This window comes from Pseudorca crassidens, chromosome 2 (genome assembly GCF_039906515.1).
Source record: "Pseudorca crassidens isolate mPseCra1 chromosome 2, mPseCra1.hap1, whole genome shotgun sequence".
NCBI classification, from domain to species: domain Eukaryota; kingdom Metazoa; phylum Chordata; class Mammalia; order Artiodactyla; family Delphinidae; genus Pseudorca; species Pseudorca crassidens.
Genome location: NC_090297.1, coordinates 112,393,957 through 112,418,450, shown reverse-complemented (window position 1 = coordinate 112,418,450; position 24,494 = coordinate 112,393,957). Strand labels below are relative to the sequence as shown.

Here is a 24,494-nt window from a genome sequence, read left to right as displayed (position 1 = left end):
TTGACGCTTGCCTACTTGGTATCCCCCCCTCTGACAGCCACCACTCGGGAGCGTCCCAGCTCTGCCATCTACCCCTCCGACAGCTTCCGACAGTCCCTGCTTGGCTCCCGCCGTGGCCGCTCCTCCTTGTCTTTAGCCAAAAGTGTTTCCACCACCAACATTGCTGGGTGAGCCTCTGCTTGGGGAAGGGAGAGCCAAGGCAGGCAGAGTATGGCAATGGAGACGGGGGGATGAGAGGTCTTTCCCATCCCTGAGTTCAGAATTATAGACAGACAGGTAAGGAGAACTTGGGGTGACTGTCTCTGGGATCCCACCTTGGGTCCCCACCCGGGAAGGGAACTCTTGCCGGAGTTGGGTGATGCAGCCAGGCTCCACTCCCCTCAGACACTTCAATGATGAGTCTCCCCTGGGGCTGCGCCGGATCCTCTCCCAGTCCACAGACTCCCTCAACATGCGGAACCGGACCCTGTCAGTGGAATCCCTCATCGACGAAGGTGACTGTGCCTGGACCTCAGGGAGACCAGGGCATGAGGGGCAGGTGGGAGCAGTCCTGGGAACGGCAAGGCGGGAAGGGATCTAGAGAAGGGCCCAGGACCCAGGGAAGAGAATTGGGGTCCGAGTTGTTTCCCCCACTCACTTCCAGGTGCAGAGGTGATCTACAATGAGCTGATGAGTGACTTTGAGATGGATGAGAAGGACTTTGCAGCTGATTCCTGGAGCCTTGCTGTGGATAGCAACTTTTTGCAGCAGCATAAAAAGGAGGTGATGAAGCAGCAGGATGTCATTTATGGTGAGCCAAGAAGACCACCCCAGACTTCTCTTTTGTCACCAGTCCTGTTTTTTTGTGTCCTTCCTCTGCCAGCCCCTACCTCTCAAGACCCTTCCCTCTTACCCTATTGGCCTTCAAGACCCTGCCTGGTATCCCCACAAGTAACCACTAGGCCCCCACCTGTTGGGCTGTTGACCTCCAAGGCCCTTCTTTATCCCTTCCTTCCAGTCAATTCTTAGTCTTTCCTCTCTGCCTGTTCCAACACTGTACTGGGAACTGTGGGAAACCTAGACATGTAGGGGGCACATGGTTCTTGACCTTAAAACAGCTCATAGCTTAAGATGGCACGGCATAAAGATTAAAAAATGATTAGAAAATGATCTAAGATCGTACTAATGCAGAATGTTAACCTGGAAGGGATCTTGAAAACCTCAAATGAGCCCTGAGGTCCCCAGCCTAGGCCCCACCAATTGTGGCCAAGCCAGGGTAGAGGCCAGGTGTCCCATTGTCCCCACAGAGCTGATCCAGACAGAGCTACACCATGTGCGGACCCTGAAGATCATGACCCGCCTCTTCCGCACGGGGATGCTGGAAGAGCTACAGCTGGAGCCAGGAGTGGTCCAGGGCCTGTTCCCCTGCGTGGACGAACTCAGTGACATCCATACCCGCTTCCTCAGCCAGCTGTTAGAACGCCGACGCCAGGCCCTGTGCCCTGGCAGCCCCCGGAACTTCGTCATCCATCGCTTGGGTGACCTGCTCATCAACCAGGTGAGAAAAGGCAGGACCCATGGGCAGCAGTCATGGGAGGAGGTGTGACTAGAGTGGACATTTCTCATCATTTCATCAAACTCTAGGGGGTGGAGCCAGAGAGGGCTGGAGAGGCAGGAAGCCCGCCTATTTGGTGGGAGGCCCGAGGGTGTTGGGGATGAGATGTGGCTTTGAGGGAAATGCTGACCCAGCCCTGCTCCCCCAACTTCTAGTTCTCAGGTCCCAGCGCAGAGCAGATGCGGAAGACCTACTCGGAGTTCTGTAGCCGCCACACCAAGGCCTTAAAGCTCTATAAGGAGCTATATGCCCGAGACAAACGCTTCCAGCAGTTCATCCGGGTGAGCAGACCTCTCCAGGACCCACACTCAGCCTCCTCTAGTGGCCCAACCCTTGTGGACACATCCGCTTGTGGATCCCATCAGCAGCCCCTCATAGCAGTAGAGCAAGTGCTTTTGCTACTTTGGTCCTCACAATAAACCTGTGACCTTCTCGTCCCCATTTTCCAGACTGGGTCACCTATGCCGACCGGTGTGAGGTAAATGGCCAAGTTAGGGCTGGCACCAGGGCTTAGGCTCCAAGAACGCTCCAGCGTTCTTTCTGTTGCCCTCCCCTCGGGCCCCACTCTGGCCCTGAGCCCTCCTCTGCTCTTGTAGAAGGTGACCCGCTCGGCCGTGCTGAAGCGGCATGGTGTACAGGAGTGCATCCTCCTGGTGACTCAGCGTATCACCAAGTACCCGGTGCTCATCAACCGGATCCTGCAGCATTCCCACGGTGAGAGGAAGAGCCTGGGAGGGAGGAAGGTGGGAGAGGGCTGTCTGGGGTGAGAAATGGCTCGGGATAACCAAGGGGAGGGATAGGGTCAGATGTGCAATGCTGGGCAGCCTCTGAAGGTGGGAATCGAGATTGGTGGGAATTGGGGCTGGTTTGAAGATTGGCTGAGCCATCCCTCCCTCATGCTGACCCCCGGTCAGGGATCGAGGAGGAGCGCCAGGACCTGACGACGGCACTGGGGCTGGTGAAGGAGCTGCTGTCCAACGTAGACCAGGATGTGCACGAGCTGGAGAAAGGGGCCCGCCTGCAGGAGATCTACAACCGTATGGACCCTCGGGCCCAGGCCCCGGTGCCTGGCAAGGGCCCTTTTGGCCGAGAGGAGCTTCTGCGGCGCAAGCTCATCCACGATGGCTGCCTGCTCTGGAAGACAGCTACTGGGCGCTTCAAAGGTCAGTGGTCAGCTTGGCAGGCCAGGCAAGAGTCCGCGGTCAGATATAAAGCAGGAGAAGCATCCCAGCCCTTAGGACCTCTTTTAATGCAGCCCTCTACCCAGGGTGAGACCCAGTGGGAGGAAAATATGTGGTCTCTGTTGCGACAAAAGTCTGAATTCTGGATTTCAGGGGCGATACAAGGACTTCCTTGTCAGTATTTATTCATTTCTTTGGTTCTCACATGCCCAGAAAGCTACTGGTTTTGATGAAGAAAACAGAGCAATTCCAGGATCAGAGGACAAGATCAGGGTAGTTGGTTCTTCCAGCTGGAATCCCAGCCACCAGGGCTGGGGAATGGGCAGGAGCTTTGGGAACACAGCTAGGGAAGGCCCACGGGAGGGGGTGGAGCCCAGCGAAGGGCGGGCTGAGTGGAGAAGAGAAAAGGGGGTGGGGCATGTTGGGCTGGGGCACTCTTTCCCAGGCTCTCTTCCCAGACTGCACTGGCCAATGCTTTCCTACCTAAATCAAGACAAGAGAGTTGCAGACGTTCGCTATGGGGGTGAGGAATGAGGGGCAGGAGTATACTGTGCTACCTGAGGCCAGAGCCTGCCTGCACTTCTGTCCTGTGTCATGAAATCCCCACTTCATAAGCTTGAGTATTGCAGGCTTCACCAGCCACTTTCCTTCATCCCTTTCTCTCCTTCCCATCCCTCCCACGCTGAAGCTAAGAATATAAAGCATGGGGGGGTTAAAAATAGCAAGGGTGGAGAGCTTTATTTCTGAAAGCCCTCCCCTTCTCTGTGCCCACAACTTAGAAAGATCTCCAAGGGCAAAGGGTAAGTGTGTGTCTTCTCGACTGTGACATCCAACTTTCTTGGGCTTGACCTTTATTTCCCCTTAAGTCTTAAAGCATAGGACCTCTTAGGATCTGAGAGCCTGGAAGGTGGGGCAGAGAAGGAAAATGAAAGCAGGGCCTGCTGGGGTTGAAGGAGATTGGGATTGTTCAGTGGTGGGAGAGATGGCTAAGGAACCCAACTGTTCTCCTCCCTGTGGAGCACAAAATGAGAAGTGGCAATATGCTGGGGTGGGGGGCAGCTTAGACCAAATATCCAAAAAGGTCTTATGTTAGTTTTTCAACATGGAACTGAAAGGCTCTGGGAATCCTTTTACCCTCACAAAAATTCTGGACCCTTTCACACAGAAGAATACACATGTGATATATTAATATGTAAAGTTGCTTATGCAACTTCAGAGGATTTGCAGAGCCTCTGAAGCCCAACAGTAGACATCCTAGGGGGTCTGTAGACCCTAGGTTAAGAAACCCGCATTCATCGGATAAAGAGGGTTTTCTCCAAAGGCATTGGGTGATCGCTTATGGGCACCTCTAGCCCAAGAAGCTGATTTATCTGATGGCACATGCATTTACCCCCCATTTCTGAGCTATAAGAATGGGAGAGGTGGGAGGTCTGCAAAAGTGGAGAAAGCAACCAGAGGGAGAGAGGTCAGGAAGAGGGGAAACAGGAGCTCTAACCTAATGGGGTAGACCTGGTCCTTGAGAAAGAGAAACAGCTGCTCAGACACTCTATAATGCTGACTGTCCTGCCTTTATCCTCCTGCCAGATGTGCTCATGCTGCTGATGACAGATGTGCTGGTATTTCTCCAGGAGAAGGACCAGAAGTACATCTTTCCTGCCCTGGTGAGACCTTCTACCTTCTTCTTCCTCAGCACAGACAAGTGTTGAGGCCCTTCTTGCTTTCTTACCCCAGCCTGGAGGAACCCTGGAATCCTCCAGGGTCAAACAGCTGTTATTGTAGCCATTACTATAATATAATAAGGAGAAATAAGAACAGCCAAGACAAATTGTTACTGTATGCAGGCACTTTTACACCTGTCAGGAAGGCCCTTTATTATCCTATTTTTGTAGATGAGGAAAGTAAAGCTTAAAGTTAATTAAATTGTCAAGGGTCACAGGCGTTTCTAAGTCCTGTCTGGCTGGCAGCCTGGGTTCTTAACTTGTATTCTCAGCTGACTCTTCAGTCCTTTGGGTATTCCAGAAGGACTGAAGACTCAAATATCCAGGGGTCAGGATTCCCAGCTTTAATCCTTCCTTTCCCCTGACTGGCAGGACAAGCCCTCGGTGGTGTCACTGCAGAATCTAATCGTGCGGGACATCGCCAACCAGGAGAAAGGGATGTTTCTGATCAGCGCGGCACCCCCTGAGATGTATGAGGTCCACACGGCATCCCGGGATGACCGGAGCACCTGGATCCGCGTCATTCAGCAGAGCGTGCGAGTGTGAGTGTGTGTATGGCCTCACAGTACCTGCAGTTTCAGGCCCCAGGCCACAGCACTCACAGGGAATGGAACCCAGGGTTCAGAGGTAGAGGCAGAGGCCAGGGGAGAGACAAGATGGGCCAAGGCAGGAAATGTCATCTATGTTCTACTGTCCTGTAAAGTCGCACTTTATATGATGACGACCGCAACCACCTTCCAAATGCAGCAAGAGCTGACAAGCCAAAGGAATACTTTAAGCTGTCACATTCTGGCATACCTGCCAGCCAGCAGTACAATTTCACCTCCATTAACATCTTAGTCTGTAGGCAGTGGGCCATTATTTGGATTGTACTGTCTTTTACCTTTATTTTCTAGAAATAAATGAAAAAGAGGGTAATGAAAGCATTGATACTAGTGGTAAGAGGAGCAAAATTCAAACTCCATACAACAGAGGCAAGAAGGAAATCATTTCATGTGCTAAAGCAGCAGATCTTTGGCTTCTGTTGGACACACATTAGATTTGAGGCAGTCAACTGTGTGTCTGTTGCGATGAAAAAAGTAAAGTGCATATTAAATGTTGAAAATGGATTCTCAAAGATTATGCCTGAAGAATAAATTCAGTTAAGATGTTTATGATTTTTTTTTTAGTAATTTAATATTTTATTTATTTATTTATTTTTGGCTGGTTTGGGTCTTTGTTGCTGCGTGCAGGCTTTCTCTAGTTGCAGCGAGCAGGGGCTGCTCTTCGTTGCGGTGCACAGGCTTCTCATCGCAGTGGCTTCTCTTGTTGTGGAGCTCAGGCTCTAGGCACGCGGGCTTCAGTAGTTGCAGTGCACGGGCTCAGTAGTTGTGGCTCGCGGGCTCTAGAGCGCAGGCTCAGTAGTTGTGACGCACGGATTTAGTTGCTCTGCGGCATGTGGGATCTTCCCGGACCAGGCCTCAAACCCATGTCCCCTGCATTGGCAGGCGAATTCTTAACCACTGTGCCACTAGGGAAGTCCTATGAGTTTTTTTTTAGCTTTTAGAGAATGGATTCTTCTCTACTTTATATTATGTAAACCTTTTTTTTTTTTTTTACTTCTGCAGTTAAGACTTTGAACAAATTTTTCAGAAATGTGTGCAAAGTATGAAATTACCAATTCTAGGAAAACAAGGCAAAGTACCTGTCCCATTGGCCATAGATCTATAGTGCCCTTTTTATTAATAATATTAGTATTTGTAGTTGCAAAAATAATATTATTCATTATAATTGATTTATTGAGCTTCTGCCGTGTTCAAAGCAGTGGTACATTATTTCCTTTAATCCTCACGGAAAACCTGTGAGGAAGATATTATCCCCATTTCTCACATGAGGAAATAAAGAGGTTACCACCTGGTAAATTGTGGAGCCAGGATTTGAGCCCAGGGTGCTTGATGCCAAAAACTGTAGCTGTCCCTCTGCACTATGCTACCTCTCCAGGTGACCTTTGGAGAGGTACAGACCAGTAGATGCAGATGATCAGTGCCAGGAAAAGGAGAGGGTCAAGAGTGGATGAAGCCAGGGCGTGGAGCTGATGAGGCTTACCAGGGAGAAATAGAGCACATTTGGGAAGGAGGGTAGGCAGATTCCTGGTGTGTAACCTGACTTCCTTCCCCAAACCCCACCCAACCTGTTATCTCTCCAGATGCCCATCCAGGGAGGACTTCCCCCTGATTGAGACAGAGGATGAGGCTTACCTGCGGCGTATCAAGAGTAAGTCCACCCACAGGGTTTGTTTAAATAATTTATGACGTATCCACACAGTGGAATACTGTCTAAAAAGTGAGATGGCTCTATGAGGGCTGATGTAGATCCATAACCAAAATATATTGTTAAGCGAAAAGAGCAAGGTTGAAAACACTGTAAAGTATATGCTACCACTGGCGTGAAAATATTGGGGATAGATACAGGTCATACGTATTTTGTATATGTGTGTGCAATATCTCTAGGAAGATAAGATACTATTACTGTGGCTTCCTCTGGGCAGGGAAAGTAGGAATAACAGAGTTAAGATTGTAACTTACTTTTTTACTATAAGGCCTTATATTAGTTGGGGTATGATCTAACTGCTATACAAAAAGATTAACAAAAATCAGTCGGTTACACGAGGTAGGTTATTTCTCTCCACATAACAGTCCAGAAGTGGGAAGTGCAGGGTAGTTGTGCAGTTCTGCCCTCTTCAACGTGAAGATTCCCCATCTCTAGGTCCTCTATGTCTGTGTCTCCATCACTACTCCAGCTCCTGCTATCACATCTGCATCCCAGCTAGCAAGGAGGGGGTAAAGAACAAGGAGAGTTTATACCGATTTTTTTTAAGGGCAGATCTGGAAGACTGTCACATCTGTTGGCCAGAATTTAGTCACGTGGCAATGCCTAGCTGCAAGCCAGGCTGGGAAGTCGAGTGTAACTGGGCAGCCGTGTGCCCAGATGAAACTTGCACACCTTCTCTTATTAAAGGAAGGTGGGGAGAATGGGAACTGGTGGACAGCCTGCAGTCCCTGCCACACATTGTTTTACTTTTGTTTTTAAAACGAAAGTACATGTGTTACTTTTCCCCAAAAAAAGTTATTTTCTTTTTCATATATGCCAAAAAACCAAAATTAAGTCCTGCCACTCTGCCCAGGCCTGGCCCCTGACCCCTGGAGCTGCCCCTACACTACTGGCTCTTCCGGGTGCTCACCTGTTTCTCATCCACAGTGGAGCTGCAGCAGAAAGACCGGGCACTGGTGGAGCTGCTGCAGGAGAAGGTTGGGCTGTTTGCTGAGATGACCCACTTCCAGGTGGAAGAGGATGGCGGCAGCGGGATGCCGCTGCCCACCCTGCCCAGGGGGCTTTTCCGCTCTGAGTCCCTCGAGTCCCCTCGTGGCGAGCGGCTGCTGCAGGATGCCATCCGTGAGGGTGAGGGGGCTCCTAGGGAAGAGTCCAGACTCATCCACTCACCATCACAAAATATGGACCCGTGGCTAGACCTGGACACACACAGACAAGGGGGATGTCAGCCCCATAGGCCATAACTCCCCTGAGTGCCTGTTGTTTGTGGGGGAAGATGGTCCTTGCAGCTGTTTGACACCTCTCATCCTGCACGTACTTGTGCTGCCCCTTGGGACCTTTAATGACCTTTGCCTTGTATGTGGTGGTGGCAGTGAGACCCCACTACATGTGCAGGGGGCATTCCTCTAGATGCCCGCATGTTCCGTGTACTGAGTGAATGGCATCCCCTCCCATCCCCCGCAGGATTCTCTGTTGCTCCTGTCCTCACCTCTTCTTTCCCCGCAGTGGAGGGCCTGAAAGACCTGCTGGTGGGGCCTGGAGTGGAGCTGCTCTTGACACCCCGGGAACCAACCCTGTCCATGGAACCGGACAGCGGTGGTAACACGAGTCCAGGAGTCACTGCCAGTGAGTGCCAGGGCAGGGGACCAAGGTAGCACGTGGGAGGGGTTAAAGAGAATGGGGTGGTACCAGGGACCAAGTAGTATCGGGGTGCTGGCGAAGTGGTTCGGCCCATCCTTTTCCCCTTCTCAACAGATGGTGAGGCCAGAACCTTCAATGGCTCCATTGAGCTCTGCAGAGCTGACTCAGACTCCAGCCAGAAGGTGGGTTTCAGGAGGTGTCAGGACTTGGCTAGAGGGAGGGAAAGGGACAGCTGCCCTATAGATCCTTGACTCAGAGAGCTATCAGGGACAGGCACCAGGGACTTGTGTGTCTGCTGATTCCCCATCCTTGCCCGTTTCTGCAGGATCGAAATGGAAATCAGCTGAGATCTCCCCAGGAGGTGAGATGGGAATGTGATGATATAGGAGACTGAAGGAGGGGTACTCTCATCTGAGAATTTAGAGCCCAGTTTGGAGTTGGGAGGGGGCGTGTACACCTCAAAGTACCTGCAGTCTTATTGTCCCACGCCCACACTTATTCAACTTCTGGGCAGTTCTCCCATCCTGAAGCTTGGACTCTATTCCTACCCTCTCCTCTGTCCTCAGGAAGCGTTGCAGCGATTGGTCAATCTCTATGGACTTCTACATGGCCTACAGGTCAGTGGGGCAAGGGCTAGGGTGGGAAGGGGAGGAGCCAGACCCGAGCTACCCATTTAGGTGGGACAGAATCATCCTAACAGGCCTTCCTAAGCCTTCCCGGTTCGAGCTCTCCAGGAATCATGACCTGGGCCCTGGGGAGTGAGGGTGAGGGGTAGAAGAAACAGGGTCCTGATACACCCCTCTGTCTCCATTCCACCCGCAGGCGGCTGTGGCCCAGCAGGACACTTTGATGGAAGCCCGGTTCCCTGAGGGCCCCGAGCGGCGGGAGAAGCTGACCCGAGCCAACTCCCGGGATGGGGAGGCTGGCAGAGCCGGGGCTGCCCCTGTGGCTCCTGAAAAGCAGGCTACGGAACTGGCATTGCTGCAGCGGCAACACACGCTGCTGCAAGAGGAGCTACGGCGCTGCCGACGCCTCGGCGAAGAGCGGGCGACGGAGGCTGGCAGCCTGGAAGCCCGGCTCCGAGAGAGCGAGCAGGCCCGCGCCCTGCTGGAGCGGGAGGCCGAAGAGGCTCGCAGGCAGCTGGCCGCCTTGGGCCACACAGAGCCACTCCCGGCTGAGGCCCCCTGGGCCCGGCGGCCTCTGGATCCGAGGCGGCGTAGCCTCCCTGCAGGCGATGCCCTGTACTTGAGTTTCACCCCCCCACAGGTAAGGAAGCTTGAAGTAGTGAACTGACATCAGGGTGGACGTCAGGGTCCATGAGAGAACCAGAAAGGAATTGGAGATTTGAGGCCAAATGACATCAGGCATCAGACTTGAAGGATATAGGATACTGATGGGAGGACTGAACAGTTGCAATGGGTGCGGAAAGAAATCAGTCAGTGGTAGAGGTGCTGAGAGTTGAGTCTTCACACTGCTCATTCCGTGGCCTCCTGCTTTTCTGGCCTGCCGTCCACAGCCCAGCCGAGGCCACGACCGCCTAGATTTGCCTGTGACTATTCGCTCCGTCCATCGACCCTTTGAGGATCGAGAGAGGCAGGAGCTGGGCAGCCCCGACGAGCGGCTGCAAGATAGCAGTGACCCCGACACCGGCAGCGAAGAGGAAGGTAGCAGCCGTCTGTCTCCGCCCCATAGTCCACGAGGTGAGATCCTGGTGGAGACATGGAATGGAAATGGGATGTAACCTGGGTACAGACCCTTGGGCTGTGGTTTCCAAAAGGAGCCTGCATCCTAAAGCATGGGAACATTTAGGATGGTCCCTAACCAACCACTGAGGTCTACAGTAACTCTTGGGAGGGGCACAGAGCGCTTCCTGTTTTGCCTCCTGGTAGACAGGAAGTTGGACTCTAGGAAGCAAAGAATGTAGGGGTCTCTGCTCCAGTAAGTCCATGATTCCCAACCTTTTCAAGCAGAAATAGATTTCCAAAGTAAAAAAATTTCAAAGACCTCCAAGTTCTTATAGTTGGTTCAGGAAATACAAAATAACCCAAAGCTACTGTGACTTCATGTAATACTAATCTTGACATATTTTGTATTTTATTAATCAAATTGTGTCTCCATATACTTAACAAGTACCTAGGTGTGGATACCTTACTTTGTTGACAGAGGTTTTCCCCTCACCCAAGGATTACAGACCTCTGCCCTCCCTCACAGCTCTCCGAGCTCCTCAGCCCACAGACGGGGAGGCGTCAGTGTAGCGGTTCAGTAGATCACGGGAGCATCTGTTCACTCACTAACTTTGCCCCGTCCTCCTTCAGACTTCACCCGAATGCAGGACATCCCGGAAGAGACTGAGAGCCGTGACGGGGAGCCTGTAGCTTCAGAGAGCTAAGGGGGCCCCTCCCCCCACCCCATGTCCCCCTGAAGAACATTACTGAGGGAGGCAAACCTGGGGACTCCAATCTGCCAATGACGAGGGAACATTTGAAAGAACTGCTGATTGTCCTTGCCAGCTCTTGGGATCCTTGGACACGGGGGCGGGGGGCGCCATTTAGGAAGCTGGGGGTATTAGGCCACAGTGGCCCCTGGTGGCATCCAGAAGCTACACTGCAGATGCCAATTTTTCATGCCTTTTTCCCTCTACTTTAGGAAAATTTATTTATTTATTGTTTATTAGTTATGGAGGGAGAGGGGAGATTTAGAGGACCAGGGACATGGGAACCAAGCCATAGGGATCAGGGGGCCTTGTCCTTTAACACTACTGGGGTTTATTCAGGCTCAACCATGCAGCTGCTGGTTTCTAGCACCCCTCCTGAGCAACACCCATCTTTGAGGAGAGGCTGCAGCCATAAGACCCTACTGCCCCTTCAGGAAGGGCTGTGGTCAGGGCCATGTCCCTCTCCCCTTCCCCTCAACCTCTTACTGCTGTTCTCCCTTCTATCTGTCTTCTATGGAAACCCCAGGGAGATAACCTGGCTTCCTAGAGTTGATGGAATACAGGTTGAGGTGGCCGTAAAGGGGGGTTGGGGGGTGAGGGGAAAAACTCACAGGGACCAGAATGTTTCTTTGTTGTTGTTGTTTTCTTTTTTGTACCAAAGCCAACTGCACGTGTTTTATATTTTTAAGAGAAGATTGTAGGCAATTAGAAATCGCAGCCTTCTATCTCTACATCTCGGAAGAACTTGAGGGATGGGGGGAACAATGACTTCTCCACTCATCTATAGTACTGGGGGACCCATTTTGACCTCTTCCCCAGCCATTTGGCCAAACAGTTCTTGGGTGAGTTGGGAAGTCTCTACAAACCCTGACCTCATCCCCCACCTCAGCAACCATGACCTGAAACCTCTGCGTGAATTTGGGGGATTTTTCAATGGACCTCCCCCCGCCCAGTGCCTGCCAGCCCCAGCCAGTTTTCTGCAAATTTGATTGTTAAAAAAAAAAAAAAAAAGGAAAGGAAAAAAAAAAAAAAGAAAGGGAAAAAAAAGATAAAACAGGGAAAATTAAAGTCCTGGAACCCCAGGAAGTACTGTCTGTTAATGTCTGCCAGTTCTGAGGGTGCTGGTGAGGGGGAGAGCCAGGCAATGACGTGTGTTCCTCCAAAAGGAGCCTCTTCCTCTCCCAGGAAGGGTGACTGCCTCCCTGAAGACAGGGGGCGCTAACAAAAGAAACTGCTGCCAACCTTTTTTTTGCTGTCATCTTTGACGCTCACAAATACAAGGATAATAATGAAGGGACACTTAGGTTCCAGTGGCTGTTGGAGTTTCCAACATTAAAAAACTTGTTTTCATCTCATTTGCATGCCATGCTCAGGAATTGCATCAGCCTCTTGCCCCCTTCCCTCCCTTTCATCACAGCTCCTGTTAGCCTCTCCCCAGAGTCATTCATGTTCAGGTTCAGCCCTCACTCTGCCCTTGTTCTTCACAGTGCCAGAGCCCTGGTTTAACCTTTTTAAGAAGGTTTCCCTCATAAGAGCTGCTCATTTGCTCTTTGCCATTTTGAGAGGCAGTGAGAGATTAAGTAGGTTTCAGTTCTTGTTTTTGGTTAATTTTTTGCTTCCTGTTTCTGGTTAATACCCTGCTCTGGGGCTGTAGGGGGAGGGGTGAGAGAGTCTAGAGTTGTATAAATGCTGGCACAGTGCACAGACCTCTGTTGGAGCCCATGGGGTAAGATGGGAAGGATGGGGCTCATGACCTCAGCTAGAAAGAGGAACTGAAATCACCTGGGGTGGGGGGCAGGCTTGGGGGAGCAGCCAGCACCCTCCACTCCTGTCATTCTCATCCATCAGCATCTGGCCTTGACAAGGTGCCTTCTCATCCATAATGGAATCTGTGAGGTAGGAATTGTTTTCATTTCATAGACAGGGAAACCTGGGTGCAGAGGAGCCAGGAAAGGGCCAGCCCGCCTAGCTGCAGTCCTCCACTTCCCCTCCTCGGCTACTCTGCTGAAAAACACCAGAGCTCCAAAGTTTCCAACACGATGGCCCATGGCTCAGCAGCTGTCTGCCACGTCAGCGGGAAGCAGCTGGGACCCAAAGCTGTAAAGGCAGAGCAGGGGGATGTTAGCATCCAAAGACCACCAGGAAAGGGAATGCAGGTGCCTCCAGCGTTCTTACAGATCCAGTGAAGGATGCAGGTCAAGAGGGTAACGGAAACCTGGGGACGCAGAGCCCAGAGCGTGGGTTCCGAGAAGCCCACAGCTCACAGGAGAGCTGCTCTGTCCCTCCTGCCGCCCCTGGACTGAAACCTCCTCCTCATCCTTGATCCCAAAACAAGACACACATGTCTCTGACATGGTAGTTCCTCTGAGATTAGTCCCTCTCTCACGTCTTTCCCATTCTGTCCGTTGTCCCCTCTCTATTCCCATTTTTGGAAACTCAGTCTTACTCTCTGTCTACCCTGTTGGCAGTTTCACAGCTCTGTGGCTTGAGCTCCAGGGAGCCAGGGCCCAGCTTCTTGCCACAGCAATGCCTCCTTTCCATTGCACCCTCCCCTCCCTCTCCCATCCCAAAGGGTGGGTCTGCATGCATTCATTCACCTCTGACTTGGATCTGTTTAAACTTTGTCAATATTTACCTCCGGGTCCCATAAAGCAGCGATGCTCCCAGAGGAGCCAATATCCCGAGCCCCAGCAGGGCCATCAGAGGAGCTGCAGGGGGTGGGAAGAGGGGCACTTGAGTGGTGGAGGATTTTCCATCCTGAATTGGCTGGGAATAGATGTGGATTTTGGAACCGTTTAAACATTATCAAAGAAAGGAAATTAAACATCAAGAGGCTAATTAAATCTCTTTAGCATTGCTTAATATGGTGTGAATTAGGCGGCTCTTTCGAGCCTCTCCTGTTCAGCAACTGGATGGAGCTGGTGCAGGCGGTGCCCCCTCCAGAGGGGGCTCCACCCACTCAGGAGGCACCGTGCCCAGCTGGGTTCAAGACAAGTCAGACCTTGGGCTGGGGCAATGGCAGTGGGAGCTCCACCCCATTTTCCCTCTGCCACCTCCCTCCTTCCCAGGGGCTCCCCCCTGGAAAGTCCCTTCTGATGGCTAGCATTTATCATTGCTGGGTATCTATGGATACAGAAAGCAAAGGGGAACCCCGCTGCCCTGGAGTGCACAGCTTCAAGAGGGGCCTGAGGGGCCAACCCCTCATTCAGTTCCTTATGTAAAACTTTCACTCCAGAGCATGTAAAAATTCCAGACAAGACCTTTATGGCTCCTTGTCCCTGTCTCCCAGTTGCCCCCTTATTTCTTCCTTTTTTCTTCTGTCTCCATTTTACATGGGGTGTAAGAATAATACGTAAAACTCTATTTCAGGCACTGTTACATCCTTAACAGCCCATTTTAAATTGAGAAAACAGGTACAGAGAAGTAAAGTAACTTGCCGAGGTCCCTCAGCTGGTTAGTGTCAGACCTAGGATGTGAATCCAGGTGTTCTGACACCTGAGGTGATGCTCTGAGCTAAGCCCTCGGGGGAGGAGGAAGAGTAGCACCATATTCTGTGGTTCGCACTCCTCTGGCTGCACATTCAGCCGCCTCTTCTCCCAACCCCCTCCCGCATCTCTTGCCTCCCTGTGCCCCACACACATCCTTGGCTTGTCCTTGTCCTCACTTCTCCCTCCAAATCCTGATTTAAGGAGAGACACACGGGTCCTCCCAGCCAGAAACGGGTTTGCACCCCGGGCTTGGCTGGAGCTAGGGATCCAGCAAGACCCCACACACAGCAGGGAGAACCACAGCTTTTGTTGCTGAGGTGTCTGTGGGCAGCAAGTTTCTGTAGACACTAATGAGATGGTAAGAAGGTAGAGGTGGCCAGAGGAGAAGGGCATATTTGGCCCCAGCACCGGAGAAGGACAAGGGTACACCCCATTTGAGGTGAGGGAGGGAGGGTGGAGGGGATAGAGGGGGATAGGCATTGACCTATGACCCAATTAGTCTAGAACCCTTAGGGCAATTTTCCTGGGAATTCTCACAGAAGGCAGAAATGGGGCAAAGAATCCTTTTGGCCACCTTGACCTGGAGGCGGAACTGAGATGAAAGGTGCGGACACTGTGTATGCTCCAGAGGGTTATTCTCAGGTACTCATCATTCCCATCTCCATGTGGAGACTTCCACTTGGTCATACCCAGCCCTGACCTGGGTCCCAGCCTCCCTGTTCCCCCATAGCCAGAGCTGGGGATCAAAGATCAGACTTTCCCTGAGGGCCTTGCATCGTGGCAGAGAGGCCAACCTCTCTCTCCCTAGGATGCGTGGATCCCCGCGAAGAGGAGGGGGTTTACCTTGCCCCCTTCACCCAGGTGTCCCTTTGTCCAGGTTGGTAAGCCTGGTAGAAGGGCCACCCTCCCAAGGGGTGCTCTCCATCCACCGCCTGCCCACCTCCTTTAGGGCCACCTGTTCTACCCAGCCCCGCCCCTGGGGCCACAGCCTTGCTCACAGATCCCTGAAGGTGTCTGCCAGGGCCTACCGGGGCTCCCGCCTTAGGAAGCAGTACAACATGGGGTTGAGACAGCTGTTGCTGTGTGCCAGGCAGGTAGTGATGCGGAAGACATAGGTATGGATGGTGTAGAAAGTGCTGTCCCAGGGCACCAGGTCAGACTTCACCAGGACACCCCAAAGAGGGACCACGTGGTTGGGGAACTAGCAGAGGAAGAAGGAGGCCAGAAGGATGTGGACGGAGCGGGCCACGACTCTGCTGTCCTGCCGTTGCCGCAGCCGCAGGAAGGCCAGGAACAGCAGGTAGCTGGTGGTGGTGATGCCCAGTGGCACCATAAAGGCCAGGACCACCCTCTGCAGCTGGTAGGCCCCTAGCCGATACCTGCTGGGGAAGCGCAGCAGACACAGATGCATGCCAGTCACCTCGCCCTTGGCCCCAAAGACAGCCGTGGGCACCGTCACCAGGGCAGCTGCCACCCACACGGCCAGGGTGGCCACACGGGCCCAGAAGAGCGAGAGGTGGGTGCCGGGTCCTGCAGCCATGGCCACCACCCAGTATTGGGCAACACTCAGCGCCGTGATGAAGAAGATGCTGGTGTAGATGTTGAGGACGGTGGCTGTCAGGACCATTTTGCAGAGGGCACCTCCGAAGGGCCAGTGGAAGTCCAGTGCCGCCTCGGCTGCCTAGAAGGGGAGAGTAAGTGCCAGCCCCAGGTCTGCCAAAGCTAGTTTAAAGACAAAAGTGTCGGTGGGCAGGGGGCTCGCCGAGCGCAGTTACCCAGAACCCAGAGTCCGGCCAAATTTCCCAGCAAGCCGATGTCCCCCACGAGCCCATAGGCCAGGGCAACCCTCAGGGCTAGGAATCCAACAGGCATCATATCTTCATCAGCACTCAGCACACTGCCTCCAGAGGTGTTGACCCAGAAAGCAGGCGGGGGCACAGAGGTGTTGGGCGTGGGCATCGCAGGGCATCAGACGTCGGTGGTGCTGGGCAGAGGGGCCAGGGGTGCCTGCCAGACTGGCAGGGGCCACCTAAGGCACTCAGCAGGACGGTGTATATCTGAGCGCTTCTCTGCTTCTCTCGGGGCCTCTGGCTGCCTGGAGACCCAGCCCACGCCCACACCTCAGGGGGCGGGTGGTGGAGGGACAACCTGCCTCTTCTCTGTTGGTCTTGGTGGTGGGTGGGGCAGGGTGAGAGAGAACCTGAACGTTGGGATAAATGTGTTTGTGTTTGTGTAGAGCTCTATGCAGAAGAGGATGGGGGGAGGGAGAATGATCCCACTATGCAGGGCAGCCCCAAGCCTCCAATCCAGGGAGAGGGACACAGATACCCCATCTCAGGGATGACAGGAACCAAACTGGAGCCCCCTCTAATCCTAACAGTGTTCAGGGGCCCCCTTCTCTGCAGAAAATGCTCCCTTGGAGCCAAGGGGAAGGGGCCTGGGAGGGAGCATGGAGGCAGGGAATCAGAATAGGTATTTGAGAGAGAAAGAGCAGAAGTTCTGGGGTCCCAGATCTGCTCCTCACTCGCTGTGTGACTATGAGTGAATTACTTTACTCGCCTGAGCCTCAGTTTCCTAGCTTAAATTTTTCAGGTAAAACTCTCTGCTTTACGGGATTGGTGTGGTAAAATGAGATAACACATGAAAAAGCACTTTATACATTGCTATTTGCATGAGTGATTATTATTATTATTTTATTTATTTTTTTTTTTTGCGGTACGCAGGCCTCTCACTGCTGTGGCCTCTCCCGTTGCGGAGCACAGGCTCCGGATGCGCAGGCTCCGGGTGCGCAGGCTCAGCGGCCATGGCTCACGGGCCCAGCCGCTCCGCGGCACGTGGGATCTTCCCGGACCGGGGCACGAACCCATGTCCCCTGCATCGGCAGGCGGACTCTCAACCACTGTGCCACCAGGGAAGCCCGAGTGATTATTATTTCAAAGGAAAAGTTGGGGGTGTTTGTGGCACAAGGGAGCAAGGTACCGAGCAGCTATTATCACCATGCCCAGGGAACAGTGCCAACTAAAACACAGGTTGGAATTCATTGCAGCGTCAAGTGACTTTGAGGCTAAGGGCAGGGAGGAAAAGGGGAGAGGAAGTCACAGCTTCCTGTTCCCTCCCTACTGGGGAACACAGCCTACGAGGACCTGAGCAGGCCTGGGGCATGCCCTCAGTTCTCTTCTTGCTAAGAAGTCCTGTAACCTCTACCACTCCCACTGCCATTTCACCCTTTCCTTCTCTAATCTGTGGAGACAGAAGTCAGTGGTACCCCCTACTCTCTCCTGCAACCCCCAAACCCCCTTTCAGAGGTGTGGTTTCTGAGATATACCCTCACCACACCTCATCCTGCCTCCCCACGATCTCAGCCCTAAATGGAAAAAGTGCATCATTGGGTTCTCCCCTTTTGTGCCCGTATCCCTATCCTTTGCAGAATTTGCAGTGATGGGGGAAAATAGAAGACGTGGGGCGAGGGGCAGGGTGTAGATAAAAGAATGAGGCTTTTTCAAAATATTCAGCACCTTCCTGTCCTCTGCTAGCTAACTAAGATGTTTGACGTTCAGTTCCCTTGAGTGCTAGGGGAGGAGAGGGGCCCTTTCAGGATAATCAACAATGGGTTTGATGAACCTTATAGGAGAGACCCAGGGGTGAAAGAGATTCAGACTGGGTGCCAGGATGTTTGGGTCCTTCAGCAAGGGATGGGTGTGAAGGGGGTGGCCGAAGGGGAGTGCCCAGCCCAAGTTCAGGTGAGCCCCAGTGGCTACCTCCCGGCCTCAGGGACTGCTCCTGTGTGACTTGTGCCAATCACTCCCTCTCTCAGGGCCATGTTTACTCTTCCACCCATCCTGCATCACCTTGTCCATCTGGCAGCCACGATGTCTTTTAATGCACTGGACCTATTGTCTCTTGGCTTGGAAAACAGAAGCTGGGTCAGAATTTCAGGGTTCTGCTTTCCATTTGAAATATCCGGTCCTCTGATCATTTTTTTTTTTACCTTTATTCTTTTCTAATCTAAATCCTTTCCCTTGGTCTGAGACTATCAACACTCCTTTGTGGTTATGTAGAGAGGTGGTGCCGCCAACTGACCAAGTTTAAGAACTTCACTTTGGGCCCCTTCATTTTAGTATTTCGTTAGTTTGTTCCTTGATTCATCCATTCATTCACTAATCACAGCATTTCTTGAACACTTACTATGTGCCAGGCACTGTGCTAGATGCTGGGGAGACGAAAACATAATATGGTCCCTATCCTCATAAAATATAATAAGCTTTTTGAGATGGGTGGGCTTTTCAGATCCTCTAGTTCAGTTTCTCATTTTGTAGGGTGTGAAAGTGACTTGTCCAAGGCCACAGGGGAAGTAGTGGCAGAGTGAGGATTTGAGATAAAAGTTTTCTGACTCCTAGAATCTAGCTCTTTCCAGTACATCACAAAACCCTTTGGGCATTTCTTTCCACCTCTAACCTGTTGCCCTTCCGGAGTGCCAGAAGTGACAGACCCTTCCCTTGGGGAGCGCCAAAGGAAAGAGCGGCAGGATATGGACAGAAGGATAGCGACAACTCTGCTTTCGATGCTCTTCCCCCACAACTGCTGGAGGAAGAGGAGGGACTGGACCCAACAGAAACGCTTTTGCCATCTCTCACGTTCATATTACCCTCTAGAGCCGTACTTTTCCAGCCCCATTTTCTATCTCAGAATCCAAGTACCTGTAGTGGTAGATTACAGTGTCTCCCTTTCGTAAAAGGGACTTCCAACATCTGGGCCTTCCCCTCAGTCACCTGAATATCCTCCCCTCCCTCGTCCACATGTCTTTTCAGCCCCACATCCCTGTCCTGCACTCCAAAGCCTAGGCAAAGAGGAATTGGGGGAGGTGGCAAAGAGACTGAGTTATCCCTCCACAGAGCATAAAGAGAGGGGATCTTGGCATTTGTACTTATGACAGTGGAGACTGAGACTAGCTGCTTGGAGGACTACAAGTGGCAGGAGGAGGGGACCAGGAGGAGGGGACCTAATCCAGGTCTCTAACCTCACATCAACCCAATCAGCCACCACCTCTACTACTTCATGTGTCTGTCAAAGGCTACTGGAGAAAATGCTCCAGTCTTGGTAAGGGACATGGGCAGCTTCAGCGCTAAAGGGCAACTTCTGAATCAATCTCTCTCTCTCTCAACTTTATATTTTGGAAGAGCTTTATATTTACAGAAAAATTGCAAAGGCAGTGAGAGTGATCCACCTCTTCCATTTTCCACATTAAGATGAAGCTGCCAGGGCTTCCCTGGTGGCGCAGTGGTTGAGAGCCCGCCTGCCGACGCAGGGGACATGGGTTCATGCCCCGGTCCGGGAAGATCCCACATGCCGCGGAGCGGCTGGGCCCGTGAGCCATGGCCGCTGAGCCTGCGCGTCCGGAGCCTGTGCTCCACAACGGGAGAGGCCACAACAGTGAGAGACCCGCGTACCGCAAAAAAAAAAAAAAGAAGATGAAGCTGCCAGAGCATCAAAAATAAAAAATCTTCGAGATAAATCTGACAAGAGATGTACCAATACTTGTACACTGGAAACTACAAATCACTGCTGAGAGAAATTTAGAAGATCTTAATAAATGCAGAGGTATACTGTATTCATGAGTTTGAAGACTCAATAATAAGATGTCAGTTGCCCTCATAATGGGTCTGTAGATTCAATGCAATCCTAGTCAAAATTCTAGCAGCCTTTTTAAAAGAAATTGACAAGCTGATTCTAAAATCCATGTGGAAGTGCAAATAGCCAAAAGATTTTGTAAAATAGCCAGAACAATTCAGTAAAAAGACTATAAAGTTGGAGTACTCATGTATCCAATTCCAAGCCTTTAAAGCTACGGTAGTCAAGACAGTGTGATAATAGCACAAGGATAGACATATAAATCAGTGGAATTGAGAGTCTTGAAATAGGCCCACATATTTACAGTCAACTGATTTTCCACAAAGGTGCAAAGGCAATTTACTAAAGAACACATAGTCTTTTCAACAAATGATTTTGTAACAACTGAACACCCACATTAAAAAAAAAACAGCGTGCATGAGAGAACTTCAGTCCCTGCCTCGCACCATGCACAAAAATTAACTCAAAATGGATCATAGATCTAAATGTAAAACCTAAAACTCCAAAACTTATAAAGGAAAACAAAGGAGAAATTTTTTATGACCTTAGGTTAGGCAAAAATTTCTTAGATACAACATCAAAAGCACAATCTGTAACAGCAAGAAATTGATAATTGGGCTTCATTGAAATTAAGAACTTTTTTTTAGCTTATTTTTTATTGAAGTATAGTTGGTTTACAATGTTGTGTTAGTTTCTGGTGTACAGCAAAGTGATTCAGATATATATAACATCTTAATGGAAAACCCTGAACTTTTTGGCCAACCATACACACACACACACACACACACACACACACACACACACACACACACAGGGTATATACGCATATATACACATATGTATGTATTCTTTTTCATACTCTTTTCCATCTTATAAAGAACTTGTATCTGGACTTCCCTGGCGGTCCGGTGGTTAACACTCCGTGCTTCCAATGCAGGAGGCATGGGTTCGATCCTCCTCGGGGAAGATCCCACATGCTGCTTGGTGTAGCCAAAACAAACAAAGAACAACAACAAAAAAACCTGCATCTAGAATATCTAAGGAATTCTCACAATTCAATAATAAGAAAACAACCTTATTTTTTAAAAGGGGTAAAAGATTTGAACAGATAGTTCATCAAAGAAGACATACGGATAGCAAATAAGCACGTGAGAAGATGCTCAACGTCATTAGCCTCTAGGGAAATGCAAAGTACAACCACAGTGAGATAATACTACATTCCTATTAGAATGTCTAAAAAAAAACCCTGACCATACCAAGAGTTGGTGAGGAAGTAGGGTACCAAAACTTTCATACATTGCTGATGGGAATATAAAATTATATGATCACTTTGTAAAACAATTTGACATTTTCTTAAAAAGTTAAACATAACTCCATATGTCCTAGTCTTTCTACTCCTAGGCATTTACACAAGAGAAATGAAAGTACACATTCGCATAAAGACTTGTACACCAGTGTTCACAGCAGCTTTATTTGAAGTAGCTTAAAATGGGAAACAACTCAAATGGATAACCTAATTTTCTATCAACAAGTGAATGGAGGAATCAATTGTGGTATATTCATGCAATGGAATGGTACTCAACAATTAAAAGGAATGGATTACTGCTATGTGCAACAGCAAGCATGGAGGAAAGAGCCCCGATGGCTGCCAGGCCATGGTTGTCCCTTCCCGTTTGCCTCACTGAAGCATCTGTTCCTCCTCCATCTGTTCAACATTCCAGGTCCATCTACAATGCAGCCAAGTCCTGCCTGTCCCAGCCTCCAATCCTAGCAGTGTGCTCCTCTGAAACAGGACAGCCTCATTTCTGACTCCATTTGCTCTGGGCCAGGTTCACTCTAGAGTGTCCCACACTGGGCATCCCAGGCTGTGGCTCTGAGCATGCTAGCCTTTCTGTCTTCTAAGGCCCCCTACATGAAAGGGAGGTTTCCATTTCAGATGTCAGGTATTCACCTTCCTGAGAAAGGAATGGGACAGATGCCTGCCCATGCACATGGATGAGCAGAGGCTCTTTCCAGGGCCACTGTTCTAAAACCAAACAGAGTTTAAGTCTTCAGTAATGGACACTGCTAGTCAATTTCTTGGTGGGATACCCTGCTATACTCTATACTAACATTGGTATCTGACTACAACTTACAGTGTCCAGCCTCAGAATGAGGCTTTGGCAATGCATGAAAATCTTTTTACATGTCCCCGATCAGCTTGATCTTTCATACATTCATCCAAAATGCATTTCCTGGGCATCTGGTAAGTGACAGGCACCATGCAGCCCTGGGATACACAAAAGTGATTAAGACATAGCTCCTGCCCTCAAAGAGCTCACTCTTAGTAAAGGCAGCATAAACAATACTTGTAAATACAGCATGAAAGGTACTATACTAAAGATTTAATAGAGAGTTCCAAGGTACTACAAAGGAAGAGGTGTTTAGCTTTACCTGGGATAGTCACAGAGATGAGTTTTGTACTAAGCCTTGAAATATCAGTAGATGCTTGTCCAGGGAAAGGGCATTTCAGGGGATGGGAACAGTATGATCAAAGACTTGGGGGCATGCAACTGCATGCAGAATCTGGGGAAATGCAAATGTTTCAGCATAGTTGGCACAATAGTGTGTGAAACAAGGAAAAGACCAGGAAAGATGGGTGGGGGAGGCAATAATGAGGTTATGGAGGACCTTAGGCCAGGCAGAGAAGCTTAGATTTTATCTAAGTAGAATAAGAAGCCACTAAAAGCTTTTAATCTAAACAGTGACAGAATCAGATTTATTTTTTTAAATTATCTATCTATTGACAATGTGAAAGACCATTCAAAGAGGTTGAGAATGGCAGGAGAAGAAATATCAATTAGGAGGCTTTTGTAAACAGGGGCTGGGATAGTTAGGAAGTAGAAGAGGGAAGAAATATGGATTATGTTTAGGAAATAGAATCAAGTGACTGGGGATGTAAAGAGCAGGGAGGAATTAAGAATGACCACCGGGCTTCCCTGGTGGCGCAGTGGTTGAGGGTCCGCCTGCCGATGCAGGGGACGCGGGTTCGTGCCCCGGTCCGGGAAGATCCCACATGCCGCAGAGCGGCTGGGCCCGTGAGCCATGGCCGCTGAGCCTATGCGTCCGGAGCCTGTGCTCCGCAACGGGAGAGGCCACAACAGTGAGAGGCCCGCGTACCGCAAAAAACAACAAAAAACAAACAAAACAAAACAAAAAAAACAAAAAAGAATGACCACCAGTGTATAAGCTTGGGGAATTAAGTACATGGAGAGTACGTGAATGGATGGCTGGATCGATGTATAGCAGATGTATAGCATTGGCTTTAGAAAATACAGGAGGAAAAGGAGGTTGAAAAATTTGTGAACATTTGGGTATAGTGATCCAATATGCATTTGACTACATGGTCTGGAAAGAGACCTGGTCTTGAAGATCTAGACTTCAAAGGTTTCAGTGGAAAGTTGTTATGGGTAAGCTCATAGAAGGAAAGGTCCAGTAGCTTTGTGACCATGTTGGTTGCTTTCATAGCATCCATGTCCCCCTCTTCCTTTCTAAAGAACCTAATTCTGTTCCAGTACCCCTAATTCTGTTCCAGTATCCATTCCTCAAGAGCCCAGATGACTTGGAGAAAGCTAACTCCATCTCCAGCTCTAGGAGTGGATCCTGATTAGTTTAAGCCCATCACAATGTAACCATCCTCTTGACAGTAATTGGTTCAAGAGTCAAGGATTAAGCCAATCAACACGTGACATTATCCTGGTAAGTGTTATTAGTCCACAGGTTGGTCCAATCAGACTGGACTGGGGGAAGGTTTTTTTTTTTTTTTTTTTTTTTTTTTTTTTTTTTTTTGCGGTACGCAGGCCTCTCACTGTTGTGGCCTCTCCCTTTGTGGAGCACAGGCTCTGGACGCGCAGGCTCAGCGGCCATGGCTCACGGGCCCAGCCGCTCCGCGATATGTGGAATCTTCCCAGACCAGGGCACGAACCCGTGTCCCCTGCATCGGCCGGTGGACTCTCAACCACTGTGCCACCAGGGAATCCCCGGGGGAAGGCTTTTTATTCTAGAAGTGCCAGAGAGGGTTTCTTTCTCTTGCTGGACCTAAACATAGAAATATGTGCCCCAGTTGGTGTTGGCCATCATCTTGTCAGCATGAAGGAAGCCAGTCTAAGGACAAAGCCTTCCCATGGAGGCAGGCAGAGCAGAGAAGCTGAGCGTACACCATCTATGGACTTGTAGCTGTGAGACAGAATACATTTATTATTGTTCAAGACATTTTGAGTTAGGTTTTCTGTTATTTGTTATGAGAAGCACCCTGGTTCAAGCAGAAGGGAATGCAAGATAGATCAGTAAATAGTATTTTTTATGGCAGAAGGAACCAGAAATGTTCACTAAATTTATTGCTTACTACAGTAAGAGAGAGACATGTTAGTCAGACATTATCTCTATGGGCAGAGCAGACTGTAAATCTTCTAGCTACAAGATTTGGGGAAGCTGGAGTTCAGGAACTGGTGGATTTTCAGA

General features: G+C 50.3%; 2 protein-coding genes across 8 annotated transcripts in view; one reads left to right on the top strand and one right to left on the bottom strand.

Annotated features, from left to right (window-relative positions):
• Positions 1 to 12,233, top strand: part of ARHGEF2 (Rho/Rac guanine nucleotide exchange factor 2) — a 41,734-nt gene extending 29,501 nt beyond the window's left edge. For all 7 annotated transcript variants that reach the window (XM_067728135.1, XM_067728138.1, XM_067728139.1 and 4 more), the window contains 18 exons: positions 38 to 167; positions 385 to 494; positions 644 to 790; positions 1,287 to 1,537; positions 1,750 to 1,875; positions 2,191 to 2,308; positions 2,509 to 2,757; positions 4,360 to 4,436; positions 4,866 to 5,035; positions 6,679 to 6,746; positions 7,731 to 7,931; positions 8,310 to 8,429; positions 8,559 to 8,626; positions 8,770 to 8,805; positions 9,011 to 9,061; positions 9,267 to 9,710; positions 9,961 to 10,144; positions 10,760 to 12,233. In XM_067728135.1, the coding sequence (XP_067584236.1) occupies positions 38 to 167; positions 385 to 494; positions 644 to 790; positions 1,287 to 1,537; positions 1,750 to 1,875; positions 2,191 to 2,308; positions 2,509 to 2,757; positions 4,360 to 4,436; positions 4,866 to 5,035; positions 6,679 to 6,746; positions 7,731 to 7,931; positions 8,310 to 8,429; positions 8,559 to 8,626; positions 8,770 to 8,805; positions 9,011 to 9,061; positions 9,267 to 9,710; positions 9,961 to 10,144; positions 10,760 to 10,833 (2,624 nt within the window). In that variant the 3' untranslated portion in view covers positions 10,834 to 12,233. The remainder of the gene's footprint in view (positions 1 to 37; positions 168 to 384; positions 495 to 643; positions 791 to 1,286; positions 1,538 to 1,749; positions 1,876 to 2,190; positions 2,309 to 2,508; positions 2,758 to 4,359; positions 4,437 to 4,865; positions 5,036 to 6,678; positions 6,747 to 7,730; positions 7,932 to 8,309; positions 8,430 to 8,558; positions 8,627 to 8,769; positions 8,806 to 9,010; positions 9,062 to 9,266; positions 9,711 to 9,960; positions 10,145 to 10,759) is intronic.
• Positions 12,234 to 15,219: 2,986 nt separating this feature from the next.
• Positions 15,220 to 16,408, bottom strand: RXFP4 (relaxin family peptide/INSL5 receptor 4). The gene is given in 2 exon segments (XM_067728143.1): positions 15,220 to 16,118; positions 16,121 to 16,408. Coding segments are annotated over 2 exon segments (1,104 nt in total). The 5' UTR covers positions 16,326 to 16,408.
• Positions 16,409 to 24,494: the final 8,086 nt, after the last annotated feature.